The sequence below is a fragment of the Scomber scombrus genome, chromosome 17 (assembly GCF_963691925.1).
Source record: "Scomber scombrus chromosome 17, fScoSco1.1, whole genome shotgun sequence".
Lineage (NCBI taxonomy): Eukaryota > Metazoa > Chordata > Actinopteri > Scombriformes > Scombridae > Scomber > Scomber scombrus.
This window is the reverse complement of record NC_084986.1, coordinates 227,894-249,022: the sequence shown is the minus strand read 5'-3', so window position 1 is coordinate 249,022 and position 21,129 is coordinate 227,894. Positions and strand designations below refer to the sequence as shown.

Here is a 21,129-nt window from a genome sequence, read left to right as displayed (position 1 = left end):
GGGAGCGGTCAGACAGGAAGTTAATAATCAGATCAATGTTACAGAAGCTCGTTGTGTTTAACCGGCAATGAAAATAATGTTACTCAAACTTCTGAAAGTTATTTATTTACATCTAAACACACAAGAGGAGACTCTCACTCAGACAGAGGACACAGAGACACTGAGGAACCAGAGTCGAACCCAAACCCAGGATACAGAGGTTCAGTGAATGTGGTGTTGAAGGTGTGGAGGTGGATCAGTGTGTCAGAGGAGACTCTGTAGAAGGACAGAGTGCCAGCAGGACAGTCCACATACACTGCTACTCTGTTAGAGACAGAGGAGGAGGAGGAGGAGGAGGAGGAAGAGGAGGAGGAGGAGGAGGAGGAGGAGGAGGAGGAGGAGGAGGAGATGGATGTTTCTCTCTTATTGTGCCAGACAGAGTAACGACCATCATAGCATCTCAGACTCCAGGACTGATCGTTGTATCCAAACCAACAGTCATCACTGTTTCCTCTCCTGTTGATTCTTCTGTAACTCACTGATATATCAACTCTTCCTCTCCACTCGACCTCCCAGTAACAGCGACCAGTCAGAACATTACTACACAGCAGCTGAGACCAGGTGTCAAATCTGTCTGGATGATCAGGATATGACTGATCCTCCTCCACACGTGTCACCTTCCTGTTGTTATCAGACAGTTTGAGGTAATAGTTTACTGTGTTTGTGTCCAGTGTGAGTTCACAGAAATCTGATGAAGAGAAGAAGAAACAACACAGCAGCAGTTTATCATCTGACACACCTGATGGATTTATTCTCTGTTTAACTTCTGATCTGTTGTTCATTTCTATAAAGTTTCATGATGACACATTTTGTCAGTAATGTTTTAATGAATAAATACCACAAAGACCAACTTTGTATTTAAAGAGAAACTGACTGTGTGCTGTTTAGTTGTCATGAATCAAATTCAATCCACACTTACACTTCTTCAGACCAGGTTTTAACCTGTGCTCTCCACCATGGTCCACCCTGGAGGAAGAAACACAGTCACAATGATTTTCTATCCAACATGAGTCCTAACTGCTGTTCAACATGAAGCAGTGTTCCTCAGTTTGTCAGAGTGACACAGAAACAGGCTGAAACTCATCTGTCTCAACTGTCTGCTGGATTCTTTCACTGAAGTCTGAGAGGAAAAGACCTGAAGAAGAAGATGTGATGAACAAATATGTGACCCGTCACGGAAACGGGAGACACAAGTCGGCAAAGCCGAGTGCGAGAAATCAGCACAAATGTGATTTTCTTTTCAAAATTACTCATTTTCGGTTTTTTTTGCAGAAAGTGCAAGTTGAAGTAATGTAGAAGCCACCCAGTGGTTCAAATAAGAGTTTTGGTTGATTTAAAAATATACATTTTGTGTTTGAATCGGCTTGTTTTCTGCCTCTCTCTGGTGTGGAGTGTCTTCACTGATATCTAATTTACATACCGGACATTTCATTGGACAACAGGCCTGCTTTGTTCTCGCTCCACCAATCAGCTGCCTGTTAGAAGCGAACAGCATGGCTACTTATGCAGAGCTGCAGCAAAGCGAACTCAGTCAACATGGACAACGCGCAATCCACAAAAAAGGCCCAGTTGAAAAGAAAATGTGCCCGAACAACTTTTTCCATTGGAGGCAACGAAGTCTGCAAGAACACTTTCCTGTTTCTTATGGGGTGAGTTTCCATCAACATCCAAGTTATCTACTTTGCGTTGCGTTATGTTTTCATTCAAAGTCACATGAACGGCACGTTAGCTCACGTTTTTTTCCATGTTTATACGTTAGCTTACATTTTTGTTTTCTAGCTCAGCACTGTGGTTTAATCATTAAGTTAGCATCCTGTAGCCAACCCCCCATTACAGTTTTGATTTTGCTCAGCAGGTACTGTTTATTACTATTATCATTAAATTAATGTCCCTTTAAGGGCGATTTTGTGCATGAGAATAAGTAGACTAATAATAATTTATATCTGTATTAGAGAGTTATGAATAGACACAAATGTATTTAATCTAATCCCTGTTCCCTCTCTCCCTCTGTCTTCTTATACAGTTACACTTCCCCTCAAACCCTCTCCAGCCTGGGCCAATGTATTTCTTGACACCACGGAAATGTGGCCTATTTGGTGTTTCCTGTGAAGGGCTGCAAAAACAGGCGAATTTCCTGATTGATGAAGCCATGTCATCTGGTAAGGGCAGCAACGAAGTCATCAGCTACATGCATCATTTCTTCGGCAACTTTGGAGTGGCTTTGGATTAATCAAGCAAGCATACATGAAGACCAGAGTCAACACTTTGGCAGACATTGCTGAGGTACTTTAACATTAATGACTTCAATGCTGTTCTCTGCTCTGCTTCAATGAAACAGGTAGTGGAAAACAGCTCTCCTGTGAGTCACCTCAATATCCCACAGCTTGTTGGAATGGCAGATGGCAGTGTGTTAGTCAAGACCTTCGACTGGCAGAAGCATCTGACTCCCCACTTCCGAAGGCTCCCACAGATCAAGAGTTATCAGCACTTCAGGTATTTATATATTGAAACTTTAACATTGTGTACATACAATAACAACAACAACATCATTCTATGGGCATGACAGTGTTTTATGAGAAAATACTTTACCATGTTTAAAATGTCTTGTTATGTGCTCATGTTCTGTCACAGCTTTGACACCAAGAGACCAGGTGTGGTGCTTGCGAAAACTCACTGTGACGCAGAACCTATTGAATATCAGCTACTGCGCAACGGAGCAGACCTGCCCCCTGTCGACAGTCTTCCTGTCCTGGCCCCACCTGGACTGACCATTGACAGGCAGGCCTACCTGTATGAAAAAATCAGGCCTTTCTGTGCTGATGAGGCAAGAGACATCACATGCCCAGCGCCAAAGGTAACACAGAAGAGTCCACAGAAGAATATGCCGAAGAGGATGCATTTATAATTGGACCCTCACACCCTCTCCACAATGCACTAACACCGGAGCAACAGGCAGACAATGTCTTCTAGCCCAAATTCTTTTAACAGTGAGGGCACTTTGAAATTATATTTTACCATTTTATTAATAAAGTGTTTTTATGCTAATACCAACAATTGTTTGCTGTACTCATTCAGTATACTGTTATTATTCTGTCCTCTATGCTTTACAGAGTGTTACACAGATGAGGTTGTAGATTTGTAGATGTGGTTTATAACTTGGATTATAGCGCAAGGGAGTGTAACATCATATCCTGTGCATTATTGAATGATATTCAGGGACTTTGTGATAAAAACCATTTCCTTAAACCCTCTAAGACCCAGCGTAAATGTTGTAATCCAACGTTGGGTCTTTGGGATAGTCAAAACAGCCCTGTTGTAACTCAGTCCACTAAAAGGAAAATAACACCACATCAACATTAATGACAGCTGTCGTTACCCCCACTACAGAGGTGTGGCTGTAGTGTAATGAGATGCAAATGAGCACCATTGTGCTGCCCAGCCAGGAGAGAGAGGTGAGAACTTCAAAACTTTAACAGGCTTTTTCTCCTTACAACGATTTTAAAGTCACCACATTCAAATGGCCACAACGTCTTCAAATATGATCAGATTTTCATGTGTTACACATCGTTGGAAAGCTTAAAATCTACACTTTCAGAATCTGTGAATAACTCAAAATGCCCCCGGGACGACTTGTGTCTCCTGTTTCCGTGACTGGTCACATATGTCCTCCCACATGATAAATCACTATATTAAATATTGATCTCTGCATGTGGTCCTGAGGATAGAGCCAGTCATCACTTCAATATCAAAAGGAGACAAAAGGAGCATTTTTGAAGTGATCAGAGAATAAATGCAGCTATAAGACAGCAAAACATTTGACTGTAATTATTCCATGTGTTCATTCATTTGGTTTGAATGTATAATAATAATAGTTGAAAGACACAATAAGAAGAAACAACCACAAGTTAGAAAGTTCTAAATAGACTTCCGGGGTCACGTAGCTACAAGATGGCAGCCTAGTTTTGGCGCTCCCCGACCGACACAGAAAACAGCCCTAAAAAAGTTGAAAATACCCTGAACAACGAGTTAAAGCAAATATGACGGACAATAGGGCTAATAAGGGACCATATAGGAAGACCAGAAGCACCGCGGCGGTAGGAGATGAGGATGAATGGCCTCCGCTAACTCAGCCTAGCCGAAGTAGCTCCCCAACGCTACACGAGGAAAATGAAGCAGAAGACACAACCCTGCACTCCATCCTAAGCGAGATAAAGGACTTCAGACGGGACAACAAACAACAACTCGCGGAGATTAAGCAGGAATTGCACAGCACCAACAACAGACTGGATGAGGCTGAGGGTAGGATCGAAGAAACTGAGACAGCACTGCAGGCCATGGCTACGCTAATGAAAAAGCTAATGAAATGGCAGGCTAGCATGGAGGCTAAGCTAACGGACCAGGAGGGGCGAGCCCGCCGGGATAATCTCCGGATACACGGCATACCTGAGAAGGAGGAGGGAGACAACATGTGCGCCTTTCTGGAGAAACTACTGAGTGATATACAGGATCGAACGAGCACACCGGAGCCAAGCACCTGCACCGGAGGAACCACAGGCGAGACCCTGGTCCATAATCGCAAAGTTCACGAGTTACAGAGTCAAGGAAGAAGTTATCCGCAGAGCTTGGCAGAAAAAGGCAGTGTATTACAAGAACACCCGCTTCTTCGTGGATCACGACTACCCGACCGCGGTGCTTAAGAAACGTTATGAGTACAATGAAGCGAAAAATATCTTGAGGGAGAAAAAAATTTAATTTCAAACCCCCTATCCGGCCAAGCTACGGGTCCACTACAACGACGGCACAGAGACATATCTGAACGCAGGGGACGCCACAGCAGACATGGCGAAACGAGGACTCCCTGTCACCGTCATCACGGCCCCAATCGACACAGATCACCGGGAGCTGCAACTCCTTTCATCATGGCAGATGGCCGGAGACCCGAGGGGAACATCAGACGCGGACGCAGGAGCACAACGACAACCCTCCCACAGATCTTACAGAGAGAAGCTACAGCAGTTTAAACACACACACTCAACAAAGTGAACCCCAACGATGACTTGTACTCATATGATCCCAGATAAGTAACTTATGTTTATTTAGTTTCATATAGCATATTATTTTATTTTGGTCTCAGAAAGAGTTTACCAGGAATTAAGATATGTAAAACATAACTTAAGCTAAGAGGGGGAGAGATGGAGGGAGGAGAGAGAGAAAGGGGAAGAAAGAGACGGCAAGCGACTAGTCAGTTTTAAGTGAAGGGGGATACATTTAATTTACTTTGATTTGGAATCAGAGACCCAATCTAGAAGGAAAAGAGGAAAACCCTTACCCCCCATACCGCCCCCCCCCCCCATTATTTTTGTTTTACTTTATTTATTTTTTATTTTTTCTTTAGCTACTTTCCCTCCCCCTCTGTTATTTTGACTTGATCTTGAACTCCAAAGGACTTAACCTGGATCTGAGACATTTAAAAGAAAAAAGACTAATACATAACACGGGACTAAATGGGACCAGTCTCTTCTAAGTTTTGTTAATTATTTTGATTTTGAACTCTGAAGGATCAACCCATGATGTAAGAATCAGATACTACATAAACTGAGAAATGGGGTCACGAGTGAAGCCTCTCAGTCTTGAATTAAGGGATTTATCAGGAAAAAAACAAACACTTACGGTGACTAATCAAGGTCTCCTTTAACCATCTATACAACACTGTCGGGACACGGAAACGCAAAAGGCATGTCAAAGACATGAGCCCATCTTCCAGGGCCCCTCTCTCTGGGAGGAGAGGTCTTTCCCTCAAGGAGTGCTTAAACACCAGAAGCACCCGCAAGGCTCGATTCGATCGAGCCTCATCGATGGAGGCAACAAACACCAAAGTAAATAAAGAAGACTCATTTAGATGTAAGTTATTTTTACATTTGTACAAAGTTTTGTTCACTAAGTTCATGAATGTTTTCACAGCACAACACAGGGAGAAAGACGACACAAATAACCTGCAAAATAAATTACAGACAACCAAAATATTAAGTTTATTTCATATAATATAAACGGAATCCTGAATCCAGTGAAAAGAAGTAAGATTCTGAGTAAACTGAAAAAAGAAAAAGCACACATTGCATTGTTACAGGAAACGCACCTGAGCTCAACTGAACATGAGAAATTGGGGAGGCTGGTTTTTTCAGAAGTGTTCCACTCATCATACAAATCTGGTCATAGAAGAGGTGTAGCCACCCTAATGTCTCAAAGACTCCCCTTTGAGAAGACCCGGGAGATTAAAGATAAAGAAGGGAGCTACTCACTGGTCTCAGGGAAAATAGAGGGCACAGAAGTTTCTCTGCCTTCTTTTACAAGAAAACAACAATAATGAAGTTACCTCAGAAATAGTATGGGTTACACTTAAAGCTGTCTTCAGGGGGAAAATTGTTGTGGACTGGGGTTTGGGGTTGTGTTATGGTGTTCCTTTTTCTGTCTCTCCTGCAGGGCTGGCGGTGGTTCGGGGGCGGGGTTGACCTACTTGTCACAGGAGCAGGGAACAGAGCAGAGCACACCTGGTTTCAATCTACAATCACCACCACTCCAGAAAAAGCCTGGTTCACCTCCACGCCCCTGCCAGATGATTCAGTTACCAAGCCACGGTAGAGCTATCAACAGCAGCAGTGATCTCTTTGTGTCTGACCTGATATTCACCTGCTTCTCTCTGTTTCCCCCCAGCCTGTGTCCTTGCTACCAGCCTCCAGCCTGCAGCCTCCAGTCCCCAGCCACCGCTGCCCGCTACGCCACCTGGAGTGGTCCGTTTTTTGTTCCCTTTTGCCCCAGGAGGGAGTCCAGTCCGATTCCCCTCTTCCAACTACTGCTATTGTCCAGCAGCACCCTCCGTTTGCAATAAACCTGTGTTTTGAACAGTTCCCCTGCCTCTCCTGCCTCTTGGGTCCACCTTGCTTAATCCACAACAGAATCATCTGGCCATCATGGACCCGGCGGAGACAGACAACATCAAGCGAGCCCTCGCCAACCAGGGCGCTCTGGTGACCAAACATGAAACCACTCTTCGGCAGGTTGTAGACAACTTGCAGCAATTAGCCACAGGCATCACAGACCTTGGAGGGAGGATGGACGCCATCACAGGTCAACTCACCGCTCTCGCCCATGCTCCCCCTCCTCCACCTGCACCAGTCCCACCACCTGCCGTGGCTCCGATGGTCGCACCCCGAGAACCCTTCATCCCCACACCTGCCAGGTATTCCGGTCACTTAGGGACTTGTTCTCAGTTTCTGCACCAGTGTTCACTAGTATTCCACCAACAGCCGGGCACATACGCCACGGATCAGGCAAAGATAGCCTTTATCATGAGCCTCCTGTTTGACCAAGCCTCAGCTTGGGCGCTTGCCACCTCCACTCATTCCCCAGAACTCACCACAGATTATGATGAATTCACGCAGGAGATGAGAAAGGTTTTTGACCATCCTGTTAGAGGGAAGGAGGCAGTTGGTCGAATGCTGAGGTACAGACAGGGCACCCAATCAGCTTCACAGTATGCACTTGAGTTTCGCATTCTGGCCGCCGAGAGCGGTTGGAATGACACCGCCCTGCAGGCGATTTTCCTTAAAGGGATATCAGAGGAGTTAAAAGATGAGTTGGCTCCCAGAGATGACCCTGATAGCTTAGAGGCCTTGATTGACTTAACTATCAGGTTGGACAACAGGATGCGAGAGCGACGCAGGGAAAGATCCCAGGGACAAAGGCCTCGTTCCCTCTCTTCTGCCCCAGCCACCCCAGTGGCATTCGCCCCTTCCACCATTACCTCATCATCTAGCAGCCCCACAGCAGACATGGGCCCTCCTGCCCCCACAGCGGGGGGGCCCATGCAGTTGGGGCAAGCCAGGCTGTCTCCTGAAGAGAGGCAGCGTCATTTCGTCAACCGGCTCTGCATTTACTGTGGCCAGAAGGGACATTATCGGCCACAGTGTCCAGAGGGCGCCAAAAGGAAAGGGCTCGTCAGCAGGAAGGAGGACGCTGGTGAGCCGGACATCCATGACTTCCTCCTCAAACCGTGTCCAACTGCCAGGTTTGATACACCAGACACAACGCACGCTCCCTGTTGGTGTTTTGATTGACTCTGGAGCTGACGATAATTTCATAGACATTAACTTTGTACGGGAACATAATCTCTCGGTTTGTCAGCTAGATCAACCCAAAAGAATTGTGGCAATAGACGGACACCCCATTTACAGCGTCACACACAAAACCCAGCCAATTAAACTCACCCTGTCAGGTAACCATCACGAGCAGGCAGAGCTATTTGTCATATCCTCCCCTTTGAACCCCATTATTCTTGGGCTACCATGGCTACAAACCCACAACCCACACATAGACTGGGCAATGGCCTCCATTCGCAACTGGAGTGATCACTGTCACCGACATTGTCTCTTTTCGGCCATCCCCAAACCCTCTGCCAAATTGCCTGCACCCCCCGAAGACATAGATTTGACTAATGTTCCCCGAGGATATCATGAGCTGAAGGATGCATTTAGTAAAGACCGGGCGCTCACCCTGCCACCACACTGACCATACGACTGTGCTATCGATCTACTCCCTGGCTCCTCGCTTCCCACCCAACGACTATACAACCTCTCCAAACCCGAGAAAGAAACCATGGAAACGTACATAAATGACTCAGTGGCAGCAGGTGTCATTCGTCCCTCCTCTTCCCCTGTGGGAGCTGGTTTCTTCTTTGTAGCAAAGAAAGACAAAACACTGCGGCCCTGCATCGATTACACTGGTCTTAATGCTATCACTGTCAAAAACAAGTACCCCCTTCCACTGCTTGATTCAGCCTTTACACCCCTTCATGACTCAGTCATTTTTACAAAGTTGGACTTGAGAAATGCCTACCACCTGATCAGAATTAAAGAAGGTGATGAATGGAAAACTGCATTCAACACACACTTGGGACATTTCGAATACCTGGTCATGCCTTTTGGTTTAACAAATGCTCCTGCTGTTTTCCAGGCCTTAGTTAACGACGTGCTCCGGGACATGCTGAACAGGTTTGTTTTTGTTTACCTGGATGATATTTTGATTTTTTCCCATAGTTATGCCGAGCATGTTGACCATGTAAAACAAGTTTTGAAAAGACTGCTCGAGAACAAGCTGTATGTAAAGGCAGAAAAGTGCCATTTTCATGCAACCTCCATTAGTTTTCTGGGGCACATAGTTGAAAAGGGGCAGCTCAAACCAGACCCAGAGAAAATCAGAGCCGTGGAACAGTGGCCTGCCCCAGCCACTCGCAAACAATTACAGAGGTTTCTGGGGTTTGCTAATTTTTATAGGCGGTTAATCCGGGACTACAGCCGTCTTGCTGCCCCCTTCAGCCAGTTAACTTCAGTCAAGAAAACCTTTGAATGGTCAGCAGAAGCACAGACATCCTTTGAACAGCTTAAAACAAAGTTCACTGCAGCCCCTGTGTTAATTCATCCAGATCCAGTCCTTCAGTTCATAGTTGAGGTTGATGCCTCGGATTGTGGGGTCGGGGCTGTTCTCTCCCAGCGCTCGCCTGCAGACCACAAACTTCACCCATGTGCTTTCTTCTCCAGACGCCTGTCTCCAGCAGAGAGAAACTATGACGTGGGGAACCGAGAGTTGCTTGCAGTGGTCTTGGCTCTCCAAGAGTGGCGGCACTGGTTGGAGGGGGCAGCCCAGCCATTCATTGTCTGGACGGATCATAAGAACCTGGCCTATCTCCGTTCTGCTCGCCGACTGAACTCACGCCAGGCCAGGTGGGCCCTCTTCTTAGGAAGGTTTGATTTCACTCTCTCCTATCGCCCAGGCTCGAGAAACACGAAGCCTGACGCCCTCTCCAGGCAGTTCACACCAGAGGAGGAGGGGACTTTGGAGGAAACGATTCTACCACCATCCTGTGTCATCGGCGCGGCCAGATGGGAAATTGAGCAGAGTGTCCAAGAGGCTCAGCAGGAGGAAATGGTGCCAGAGGGGTGTCCACCTGGACGGCTTTATGTTCCCCGGTCGATGAGAAGCCCGATGCTCCAATGGGGGCATGCATCCAAAGTAGCCTGTCACCCTGGAATTCACCGCACCCTCTTCCTACTACGACAGCGTTTCTGGTGGCCGACCATGACTGCAGACACAAGGGAGTTTGTCACCGCCTGTTCCGTTTGTGCTAGAAATAAGTCCTCCCACCATGCACCAGCAGGCCTCCTCCAACCCTTGCCCATTCCCCATCGCCCCTGGTCACACATTGCAGTGGATTTTGTCACCGGCCTCCCCCCCTCAGAAGGTAATACCACCATCCTAACAATTGTTGACCGTTTCTCCAAATCTGTTCACTTTGTTCCACTTCCCAAGCTCCCTTCAGCGTTGGAGACTTCTGACCTCCTGGTCCAGCATGTTTTTCGATTGCATGGTATTCCCCAGGATATCGTCTCAGACAGGGGCCCGCAATTCACATCTCAGGTGTGGAGGGGGTTCTGCCAAGCTCTGGGGGTGAGAACCAGCTTAACATCCGGCTATCATCCCCAATCCAACGGTCAGACAGAGCGGGCAAATCAGAGCTTGGAATCATCATTGCGGTGTGTAGCGGCACGTCTCCCAGCCTCCTGGTCCACATACTTGCCATGGGTGGAATACTCTCACAACTCCCTGGTCAGCTCAGCTACGGGTATGTCCCCCTTCATGATCACTAACGGTTTTCAACCCCCCCTGTTCCCCAGTCAGGAGACAGAGGTTGCGGTCCCTTCAGTCCAGGCCCACTACGGCCGTGCTCGTCGTGTTTGGAGGGAGGCCTGGGCCGCTCTAGTCCGGACGACTGCCCGGAACCAGCGAATTGCTGATAGGCATCGTACCCCTGCCCCGGAGTACAAGGTGGGACAGCAGGTCTGGCTCGCCTCCAGGGACCTCCCTCTCCAGACAGAGTCTCGAAAGATGGCTCCCAGGTACATTGGCCCCTACGTCATCGAGCGCATCATTAACCCGAGCGCGGTCCGGCTGAGGCTCTCTGCGGCACTCAAGGTACATCCTGTTTTTCATGTGTCCCTGGTGAAGCCAGTGTCAGACAGTCCCCTGCATCCACCGTCTGACCCCCCCCCCCCCACCTCGCCTCAACGATGGCCACCCAGCGTTCACAGTTGACCACATCCAGGATGTTCGCAGGCGGGGCCGCGGCTACCAATTTTTGGTGGATTGGCAAGGGTACGGCCCTGAAGAGCACTCTTGGGTTTCACGCTCCCTGATTCTGGATCCCAGTCTGTTGACAGACTTTTATCGTAGATACCCTGACAAGCCTGGTAGGATGCCAGGTGGCGTCCCTTAGTGGGGGGGTACTGTTGTGGACTGGGGTTTGGGGTTGTGTTATGGTGTTCCTTTTTCTGTCTCTCCTGCAGGGCTGGCGGTGGTTCGGGGGCGGGGTTGACCTACTTGTCACAGGAGCAGGGAACAGAGCAGGGCACACCTGGTTTCAATCTACAATCACCACCACTCCAGAAAAAGCCTGGTTCACCTCCACGCCCCTGCCAGATGATTCAGTTACCAAGCCACGGTAGAGCTATCAACAGCAGCAGTGATCTCTTTGTGTCTGACCTGATATTCACCTGCTTCTCTCTGTTTCCCCCCAGCCTGTGTCCTTGCTACCAGCCTGCAGCCTCCAGTCCCCAGCCACCGCTGCCCGCTACGCCACCTGGAGTGGTCCGTTTTTTGTTCCCTTTTGCCCCAGGAGGGAGTCCAGTCCGATTCCCCTCTTCCAAGTACTGCTATTGTCCAGCAGCACCCTCCGTTTGCAATAAACCTGTGTTTTGAACAGTTTCCCTGCCTCTCCTGCCTCTTGGGTCCACCTTGCTTAATCCACAACAGAAAATAATCTCATATTGTGCAAAAAAAAAGAAAGAAAGACAAGAAAGTCTAGCAAAATTAACTAGAGAACTGGAAGAGCTTGAAACAAAACACAAAAAGGACTTAAATCGGAATATTGAGTTGCAACTTAAAGAAACCAGGAAGGCGATAAACACCTGGTACACCCAAGAAACGCAAAAAAAAATGTTCTTCACAAAACAAAAATACTATGAGACGGGCTCAAAAGTTCGCAAAACTGTTAGCAAGAAAACTACAAAAACAGAAAGCAGACAGCAATATTCACAAAATCAGGGATCCAATTACAAAGGATCTGGTATATAAAAGAGAAGAAATACAATCAGCCTTTCAAAAATATTACAAAGAACTATACTCCCAATCACGATTAGAGGAAGAACAGAATACTAGAACATTTTTAAACTCTCTTAACCTACCTATCTTAAACGAAGAGCAAAATAAAGAATTAACGGCAGAAATAACAGAACAAGAATTAGACGAAGCCATATCAAGGCTAAAAACCAACAAGTCACCTGGACCAGACGGATTCTCGTCCGAATGGTACGAAGCCTTCAGGACCGAACTAAAACCATATCTCCTTCACATATTCAATAAAGCTTTACAAGAAGGAAAAATCCCACCAACATGGAAGGAGGCCACTATAACAGTCATACCCAAAGAGGGAAAAGATAGATTAGAATGTGGCTCGTTCAGACCAATCTCAATTCTCAATATCGATTACAAACTATACACATCGATTCTCGCAAGACGAGTTGAAAAAGTTCTACCCCAGCTCATCCATACAGATCAGACCGGATTTGTTCCACAGAGACAAACACACGACAATATAAGACGATCACTACATGTATTAAGCCATATTCAAGAACAGAAATTATAGGCTTTACTCGTTAGTTTGGACGCAGAGAAGGCCTTCGACTCAGTGAGCTGGGGGTTCTTATACCTGGTCCTTGAGAAATTCGGCTTTCACAAGAGTTTTGTTAATGCAATTAATTCATTATATAACAACCCTACTGCCAGAGTTAAAATAAATGGGCACCTATCAAAGACCATTAAACTAGAACGAGGTACAAGACAAGGTTGTGGGATGTCACCTCTTCTTTTTGCTCTCTTCATAGAGCCAGTAGCCCAATGGATCAGGCAGACAGACAACATCAAAGGAATTAACATAAGTAATGACAAACACAAGGTGGCGCTGTACGCAGACGACATCTTGGTGTACCTAACTGAACCATCTAAATCTCTCCCCAAATTATTTAAATTACTAGAACAGTATGGTAAATATGCAGGATACAAGCTAAATATCCAAAAGACACACATTTTAAAACTTAATTACAACCCACCTATAGAGCTCCAAAAGAGATTTTATATGAAATGGGACCAAGAAGCAATAAAAAAAAGCAAAAAACTTTTACTCAACTCAGATCAAGCCATTATTAAATTTATGTAATCAGGAATATAACGCAAGATGGAAGGATATAGAAAAGACCTTAATTAGGGATTCCCCAATTCAAGCAGTGTTAGGTAATAAGGAAATAAAACAAACATTAAGTAAACTAAAAAACCCATGGCTGAAGTTCCAACTTAAAATCTGGAACACAATCAAAACAGAATATAAATTACTGGATAAATGATGGTTCATCAGATGGATTGCATATGATCCTGACTTCAAACCAAACCAATTAGACCTCAGATTCAAAACCTGGACAAGCAAAGGGATCTCAACATATTACTCACTTACAAATAAAGGAATACTAAAAGACTTCCAAACGCTAAGAAGAGAATTCTCCTTAGAACAGCAGGACTTTTACAGATTCTTGCAACATCGTAATTATTTTGATAAATGCAACAAATCACTTCCCGTAGACCTAGAGGATGCAATAGTAAAAGAATTCTTGAGGTCATACTCAAATGAATCAATTAAAGGCGCCATCTCAAGGTTGTACAAAGGCCTCCTAACAAAAAAAACATACACCACAGAATATATCAAAAATAAATGGGAAAAAGAAGGACAACTTGACATAACCAAAGAAGAATGGCTTAACTACTGCAAAATTCTGTGGAGATGCACAAGTGCAAATACATGGAGGGAATTTGCGTGGAAGTGTTTGATAAGATTTTTTACTACTCCAAAGATGAAAATTCATTACACAGGGGAAGACCCCATATGCTGGAGAGGATGTGGAGGTCGAGATGCAAATCATTGGCATATATTTTGGAAATGCCCAGGGTTGCAGAATTTTTGGTCAGATGTTCATAAAACAATGGAGGAGATATTTCATATACAGATACCCAACCAATTTGAAACCTTTATCTTCGGCAAATCAGATTTTATTATTGGAAACACTAATAGATATCTTTTTATAATTATGGTAACTGTAGCTAAGAAAAATATCACTAGACACTGGCTTCACCCCGAACCTCCTACAGTGAGTGAATGGATAGACACGGTTGACGACATACATCGAATGGAAAAAGTCACACACTCACTTAATCTACAGATGGACAGATTTAATAAAATATGGTCAAAGTGGATCTCCTTTGTTGAAAAAAGACGACCTAACTGAAGGGACACGACAGAATGATCCTTATTAAACAACAAAACATTGGGGTCTTTCCTTATCTGAACACACAAAAAGAATATAGGCCTACTACTGCTAGTTCAACCTCCCATATGTGTTGATATTCTCTAATCAACCTGTGTTTTTCTAATATACATCCCAGTTCTTATGTTTCTTCTGTTCTATTGAAGTTAACTAAAAAAAAATATATATATATATATATTTTTTTTCATTGCTGGTATTGTGCCATATCTTAACTAAATATTTGTTTTGGGGGTAAAAAAAAAAAGAAGCACTACAGAGTTAATAATACAGTATTAGACATGTGACTACCAAATGTCAACTATTTGGGTTTTGTTTTTGTCTTTTTGATTTAAAAAAAAGGGGAAAAAAATCATATTTGTAAGATTTTGGTCGTCTTTTATTTTCATTTATTTATTATTCATTTTTAATTTTCTCATTGTTGGTATTACGCTATATCTTAGCAAAATATTATTATTATTATTTATTTATTTATTTTTTAGGGTTTTTTTAAAAAAGTGCCTAGAAAGTGACTACCAAATGTCTACTGAATCTTTGGTTTTGTTTTTTTTTGGTTTAAAAAAAAAGAAAAAACAACTGGTTTATACCTGTGCAACACAGGTGTGTTCATCGTAGTACCTAATATGTTGTACACGCTCTTCAGTAAGGCTGAGGTTTATGTGGAGCAGTAAAATCGTCCTCTACTTTCGAAAGTGATAAATTGTTCTGTGTGGTTTTGAAAATACTCAGTACGCCACTGTTAGACTTTGTTCTTTACATTTACTTCCTTTAACAAGTGTAATGGATGTTTCATATGTGTACTGTACCTTGCATTGAATAAAAATTGTAAATTAAAAAAAAAAAGAAAGTTCTAAATAAAGTTCATGATACAAGTGAACTTCTTTATAATAAACAGTAAATACATCAAAATAACAGATGGACTCTCCTCTGATGAGTTCAGGGACACCAGGAGATCATGGACGTTTACTTTACTAGTTTTTATATTATATTATATTATATTATATTATTTTAAAACACATTCCTCAGAAATGGCAGAATGTTATTTATTCATTATTTGTATCTGAAGGCTATTTATTGATATTTATTGATATTCTGATTGTGAATTAATTATTTAATAACTCTGAATATGACCAGGGTGTTTTTAAATACTGATTAGTTTTATTAGGTTGAATGTTTCAGGAATAATTGATATGATGTAACTCAATAAACTAAGTAAACTCATATCAAACCAGACGCTCACATGGAAATGATGACACATTATGTAAAATATAAATATGTTTAAAATGTGACAGAAAACTCTTCCTTATGTTAATTAATCCATAACAACATATAATATCCATCCATAATAACAGTTAATGGAGGAAATAACATGAAAAGAAAAATGTGTCTGATAACAGAAGAAAGTTGTTTATGTTTCTTTTGTTGATCAGACGGATAATTAACAGATTTTTAACTAGATGATGAATCAGAAAACTAAATATAACAGAGAGACACACTGGAGTTTATTCTGTAATCTGTCTCCACTTCAAACTTGAAGCAACATTAGCAGCTGATTATTGTTATTGAGATGCTCTTTATGGCCAAGCCAGGTAAATAAAGATATGTCTGTGTGTATTAACCATTCAAACCTTCCTACCATTCAATAACAGCTAAATATAACATTCATTTCATCTAGTAGGAATAATGACTTCACTCATTCAACACTAACTTTAAAAAAGCTTTATCCTTTAAACTTTATTATATTATATAGACTATAATCTAATGATATTTAGTCCACTAAAACTAAACAATGTTCATGACTCAATTATGACTCAAACTAAATGTACTGTTAAATTTTACCTGCCAGTGTCCACCTGTCTGTCCGTCAACATAAAGTTATTAACTAACGTTAAATAATCGATTCTTGACTTTTGTGTGCGATGCATCTTATAATCGATATATTTCCCCACCCCTAATATTAGTTAATCCAGTTATTAAACATGTTGAACACAGCTTTGGACAGAGGACACAGAGACCACTGTGGACACATGCTCAATAAAGCAGTCCCAGACGGGTTGATTACTGAGATAACAGATAAGCTCTATTGTTAAAACGAGCTTCTTCCAGCTAAGACTAGTAGCTAAAGTAAAGGCTTATCTCCCCAGAAAGGATCTTGAGAAAGTTATCCACACCTTTATTACATCACGCCTAGACTACTGTAACTCTTTACTTGTTGGTCTCGACCAGTCAGCACTGCGCCGGTTACAGGTTGTCCAGAATGCAGCCGCCCGCCTGCTGACTGGAAAGAAACGGCGTGATCACATCAGTCCCGTCCTTGCATCTTTGCACTGGTTGCCTGTTAATTTTAGGATCCAGTTCAAGGTTTTATTAATTGTTTTTAAGTGTTTAAATGGTCTGGCACCATCTTATTTAGCAGAGCTTGTACAGCCTCACAGTACGTCCAGAGCACTTAGGTCGGCAAACCAGCTGCTCCTGGCACCTCGGTCCAGACTTTGTACCCGTGGGGACAGAGCCTTCTCAGTGGCCCCAAAGCTGTGGAACAGCCTACCTATCCAGGTCAGAGCTGCACAGTCTGTTGAGCACTTTAAAACACTGCTGAAAACCCATCTTTTCTCCTTGGCGTTCAGCCACAGCTAGGCGAGAATCCTTGGCTCTTATTTTATTTTATTGTATTTTTATCTTTACTTTTACTCTTTTTTAAATTGAGCTCTTATTATTCCTTTACTGTTTTATTTATTATTATATTTGTGTATGATTATATTGTATTTTAATAACTGTACAGCACTTTGGTTCAACTGAGGTTGTTTTTAAATGTGCTTTATAAATAAAGTTTGACTTGACTTGACTTGACTGAGAACATAACTACACTCAGCAGATCCTGACTAACTGAGAGCAGGAACACTTTAGTCTTGTAGGAACAGCAGTACCTGGATTGGCTCATTTCAACTCTATGTATCTTCATAAAGGTTGTCTAAATTATTTTTAAATTGTGCTATAGTAAAGTGACTCCTGGTAAATTAAATCTTGATTTTACTGAGATTAATTATTACTGTGTAAACACATTTCTGCTAAGGTAAAAAAAAAGACTTGAAAATATTGGCCATTACAAAACTATAAGTACTCTATAAGTCAAAATTTGTACTCATAATTTTGATTTATTATGAATATTTTCATTTTTATCATGTGTAACTTCCAATTTTTTTCCTGATTTCTCCTCCTCATGAATGTAATAAATAACTGAGGTTGGTGCCCAGTATTTGTCCTCTTTATGTTGGTCATTATAGAACTAGATATACTCTCACTAAATCACATTTATGAAAAACTAAACCAAAGATGTTTTTTAATTCCTTCTGAATGTCATGAATATTTATAATCCAGGTCTGTGTCCAGTGTCTCTGTCCTCTGTCTTCTTAAACTGGTCTCTGTAGTAAGTGACCTGTAGTAGGTGGGATATTGACCCCTGTTATGTAACACAGTTGTTATCTGATCTGCCGCTGACGCTCTTTAGCTTCTTGACAGGGTTGGTTTGTTTCTTATGTGTGTACACACCGCTTGTGACATCTTAGTTCCTTCCGGTTGTACTTTAGAACTCCGCCCGCTCCGCTTTACGCAGACGTACAAAACGTTTGCACATCGTGAAACATCAACACTGAATGACGCACATCCTAGAGATAGCAGCGCATCACACGTTTCCCCCCTAGGATGGCAACGTCATGACACGCCCTATTCTGCTCCTGATTGGCTATCCTGACATTCTTACCCTAATTCTAGCCAATCCCAAACCGCATTCCAAAACCTTTGTGGGACGGGATTATCTCCTTTCCTTTCATAAAGGATGGTCAGGTGTACTCTGTGCTAAAGGAGGTTAGAAAGGAAGCACTGAATCATCGTTCCTTAGCATTTAGAGAATTCAATCAGCTCTTGTCATAGATGCCATTTAGATACTTCTGGGTCATTTCACTCAGTTAGGAACCTTCCTAAACAAAAAACACTATTCAGCCTCACCCTTACTTTTCTACTTCACATTCACACACAGCTCTCCTCCCACACATGTGGCTACAGTCTGCCCCCCCCCCCCCCCCCCCCCCCCCCCAAAGTGATCTCTGATTGGTTTAGATTACATCACTCATAACATACTGAACATACCCAACAAACAGGACAGAAACCCACAACAACACAAAGGATCATGGGAAATGTAGTCTTTGAATTAATCTATCTGTAGTTTAAAGAAAACACATTTCCTTTCATTATTGTACATTTATCTAGATTTTGAAGGTCTCTACCAGAGAGTGTCCAGTCTCCAGTGTGGATCCTCCAGTCCAGCAGACAGAAGCTTCTCTCCTGAGTCTCCTGGATGATTGTAGCTCAGGTCCAGCTCTCTCAGATGGGAGGGGTTGGAGCTCAGAGCTGAGGCCAGAGAAGCACAGCCTTCCTCTGTGATCAGACATCCTGACAGACTGGAAATATAAAAAGGTTGATAACACAATGTTTTTTAATTATATAAATACCAGAATCCTACAGATGATGTACAGAATAATTGATATTAAACTGAATGTAAAACAGCATGAAAATGATGACTGTATAAAAAGTCTCAGAATCATCATGTCCAGGAGACTAGACTCCTTTATTCCTGAATTAATTGACAGTGACACACTGGATTTATCCAGCGAAGGCAAACACAGGACAATATAAGGTGCTCTCTTCATATAATACAGAACATTCAAAATACAAAAACAAGTGCTGTGTTGGCAAGTCTAGATGCTGAAAAAGCTTTTGATTGTGTTAGTTAGGAATATTTAATTTTAGTCTTGGAGCGATTTGGTTTCAATGAAAAGTCAATTAACAATTTTAAAACCTTATACTCTGCCCCTACTGCAAGAATCAAGATAAACGGACGCCTCACTGATCATATAAAACTGAAACGATCCACACGACAGGGAAGCCCTCTGTCACCAACACTCTGCACTTTACTTGGAACCTTTGGCTCAAGCAATAAGAGAAGACTGTAATACACAGGGAATGCTGGTTAATAACATGGAAACATAAAATAGTGATGTACACTGATGACGTCTTGCTATATATTAGTAATCCAGGAGACTGCCTTCCTGTCCTTCTAGACCTCCCTGACACATATGGCATATATTCAGGTTATAAGCTCAATATACAGAAAACCCAAATGTTAAGGTTTAATTATAACCCATCGCCTGAGCTCAAACAAAAAATACCCATCGACTGGTCTCAAAAAGTAATTAAATATTTGGGGGTTTTGTTAACACACTGTCCTAGCGACATGTATAAGAAAAACTATGAAACTGTAAACAAGAACATTTAAAAAGACCGTAGTAACTGGTCAGTATCTCTACTGAACTTTAGAAATGTCTATTCGATCTCGATTGTTGTATCTATTTATCTCACTACCTGTTGTGCCTAAATCTTCTGCAGGATGCAAAGTTTCTGACTCGTGTTTTCCATGTTCAAAAACAAGGCGTGTGCAAAAATGAGACTGGAGTAAAGTACAAATTATCACATTTATTTTAACAACTGTCAAAATTAGAAAACAAAACATCTCCACATGGAGTCCTATATTACCTAGTTCTTTCCAGCAGTCTATATCCTTAATAAACTATAAGAAAATCAACGAAAAATGACTGAGCCTGTTTATACGTTGTCCCTAACCCTAACCCGTAAAGCAGAGGGGTCAAACTCATCTTCATTCAATGGCCACATACAAAACAATATGATCTGATGTGGGCCGGAGCACAGATATAGCTTACATAAAAAAGTACGAAAGTACTTCAAATAATAACCTATAACTAAATAATAAGACTAAACATGTAGATATTATTAATGTACAATATGGCCTTAACACTAGCAGTTAAAATTCCAATCAGCGGACTTCCGGGAACATGGCAGAGAGTGTAGACGCCTAGTTAACGAGCTCTCCCAGGGCAGTTAAAAAATCCACAAATAAATGTAACTCGACAGACGAAAGCAAGGCATGAGTGGAAGGAGCAAATGAAGAAGCCGGAAAAACATTGAAAAGCCAAACAAAGCTGAAAAACAACTCGTAATGGAAGAAATCTCCGAGTGCGATGCTAGCGCTGCTATAGCTAACGAACATGAGGAAGGTGTAGTGGAGAAAACTGATGGTCAAGGCCAGGCAGAGACGTAACAAGAGTTACGACAAGAGCTAACTACACTTAAAGTCCAACTGAGATGAAAGAAGAAATCAGTAGCCTCTGAACAGGAAATTGACCGCCAGCTAAATGAGACCAGCAGCGAACTACAGGCACAAAAGACTCACATCGCCGAAGCCCAGACGCGCATAGCAGAGCTGGAAGAGTGGAAGGCGGACGCGAAGGATGTACTGGCAGAGATGTGGGAGCAGACAGACCGGTTTAGAGAGAAATTGACGGATCTCGAAGGGAGATCAAGGAGAAACAATATCCGAGTTTTCGGCATACCGGAGGACACGGAAGGGAGCTCCGCTGCCAAATACCTGGAACAACTGCTAAACACCGAACTCCAGCTGCCTGACGGGACTAATCTTCAGATTCAAAGAGCACACAGAGCCCTCGCCCAAAACGGGGACCGGATGACGCTCCCAGGTCAT

The 21,129-nt window shown here is 43.0% G+C and overlaps 1 protein-coding gene across 1 annotated transcript; it reads right to left on the bottom strand.

Annotated features, from left to right (window-relative positions):
• Window positions 1-53: 53 nt before the first annotated feature.
• LOC133997982 (stonustoxin subunit alpha-like) lies at window positions 54-21,129 on the bottom strand. Its single transcript, XM_062437722.1, has 5 exons — window positions 21,041-21,129; window positions 20,821-20,934; window positions 18,800-18,973; window positions 959-1,005; window positions 54-727 (listed from the first exon to the last, which is right to left on the bottom strand). The coding sequence occupies exons 1-5, from the start codon at window positions 21,127-21,129 to the stop codon at window positions 135-137; spliced, it is 1,017 nt and encodes a 338-aa protein (XP_062293706.1). The 3' UTR covers window positions 54-134.

What these genes read in the sequence shown, in the direction of transcription:
- LOC133997982 (XM_062437722.1), bottom strand. Translation starts at nt 21,129, where the DNA reads ATGACCTGGGAGCGTCATCCGGTCCCCGTTTTGGGCGAGGGCTCTGTG. An exon ending in CGCGTCTGGGCTTCGGCGAT is followed by an intron (nt 18,974 to 20,820) that starts GTGAGTCTTTTG and finishes TTATATTTCCAG; the next exon opens with TCTGTCAGGATGTCTGATCA. An exon ending in AAAACCTGGTCTGAAGAAGT is followed by an intron (nt 728 to 958) that starts GTAAGTGTGGAT and finishes TCTCTTCATCAG; the next exon opens with ATTTCTGTGAACTCACACTG.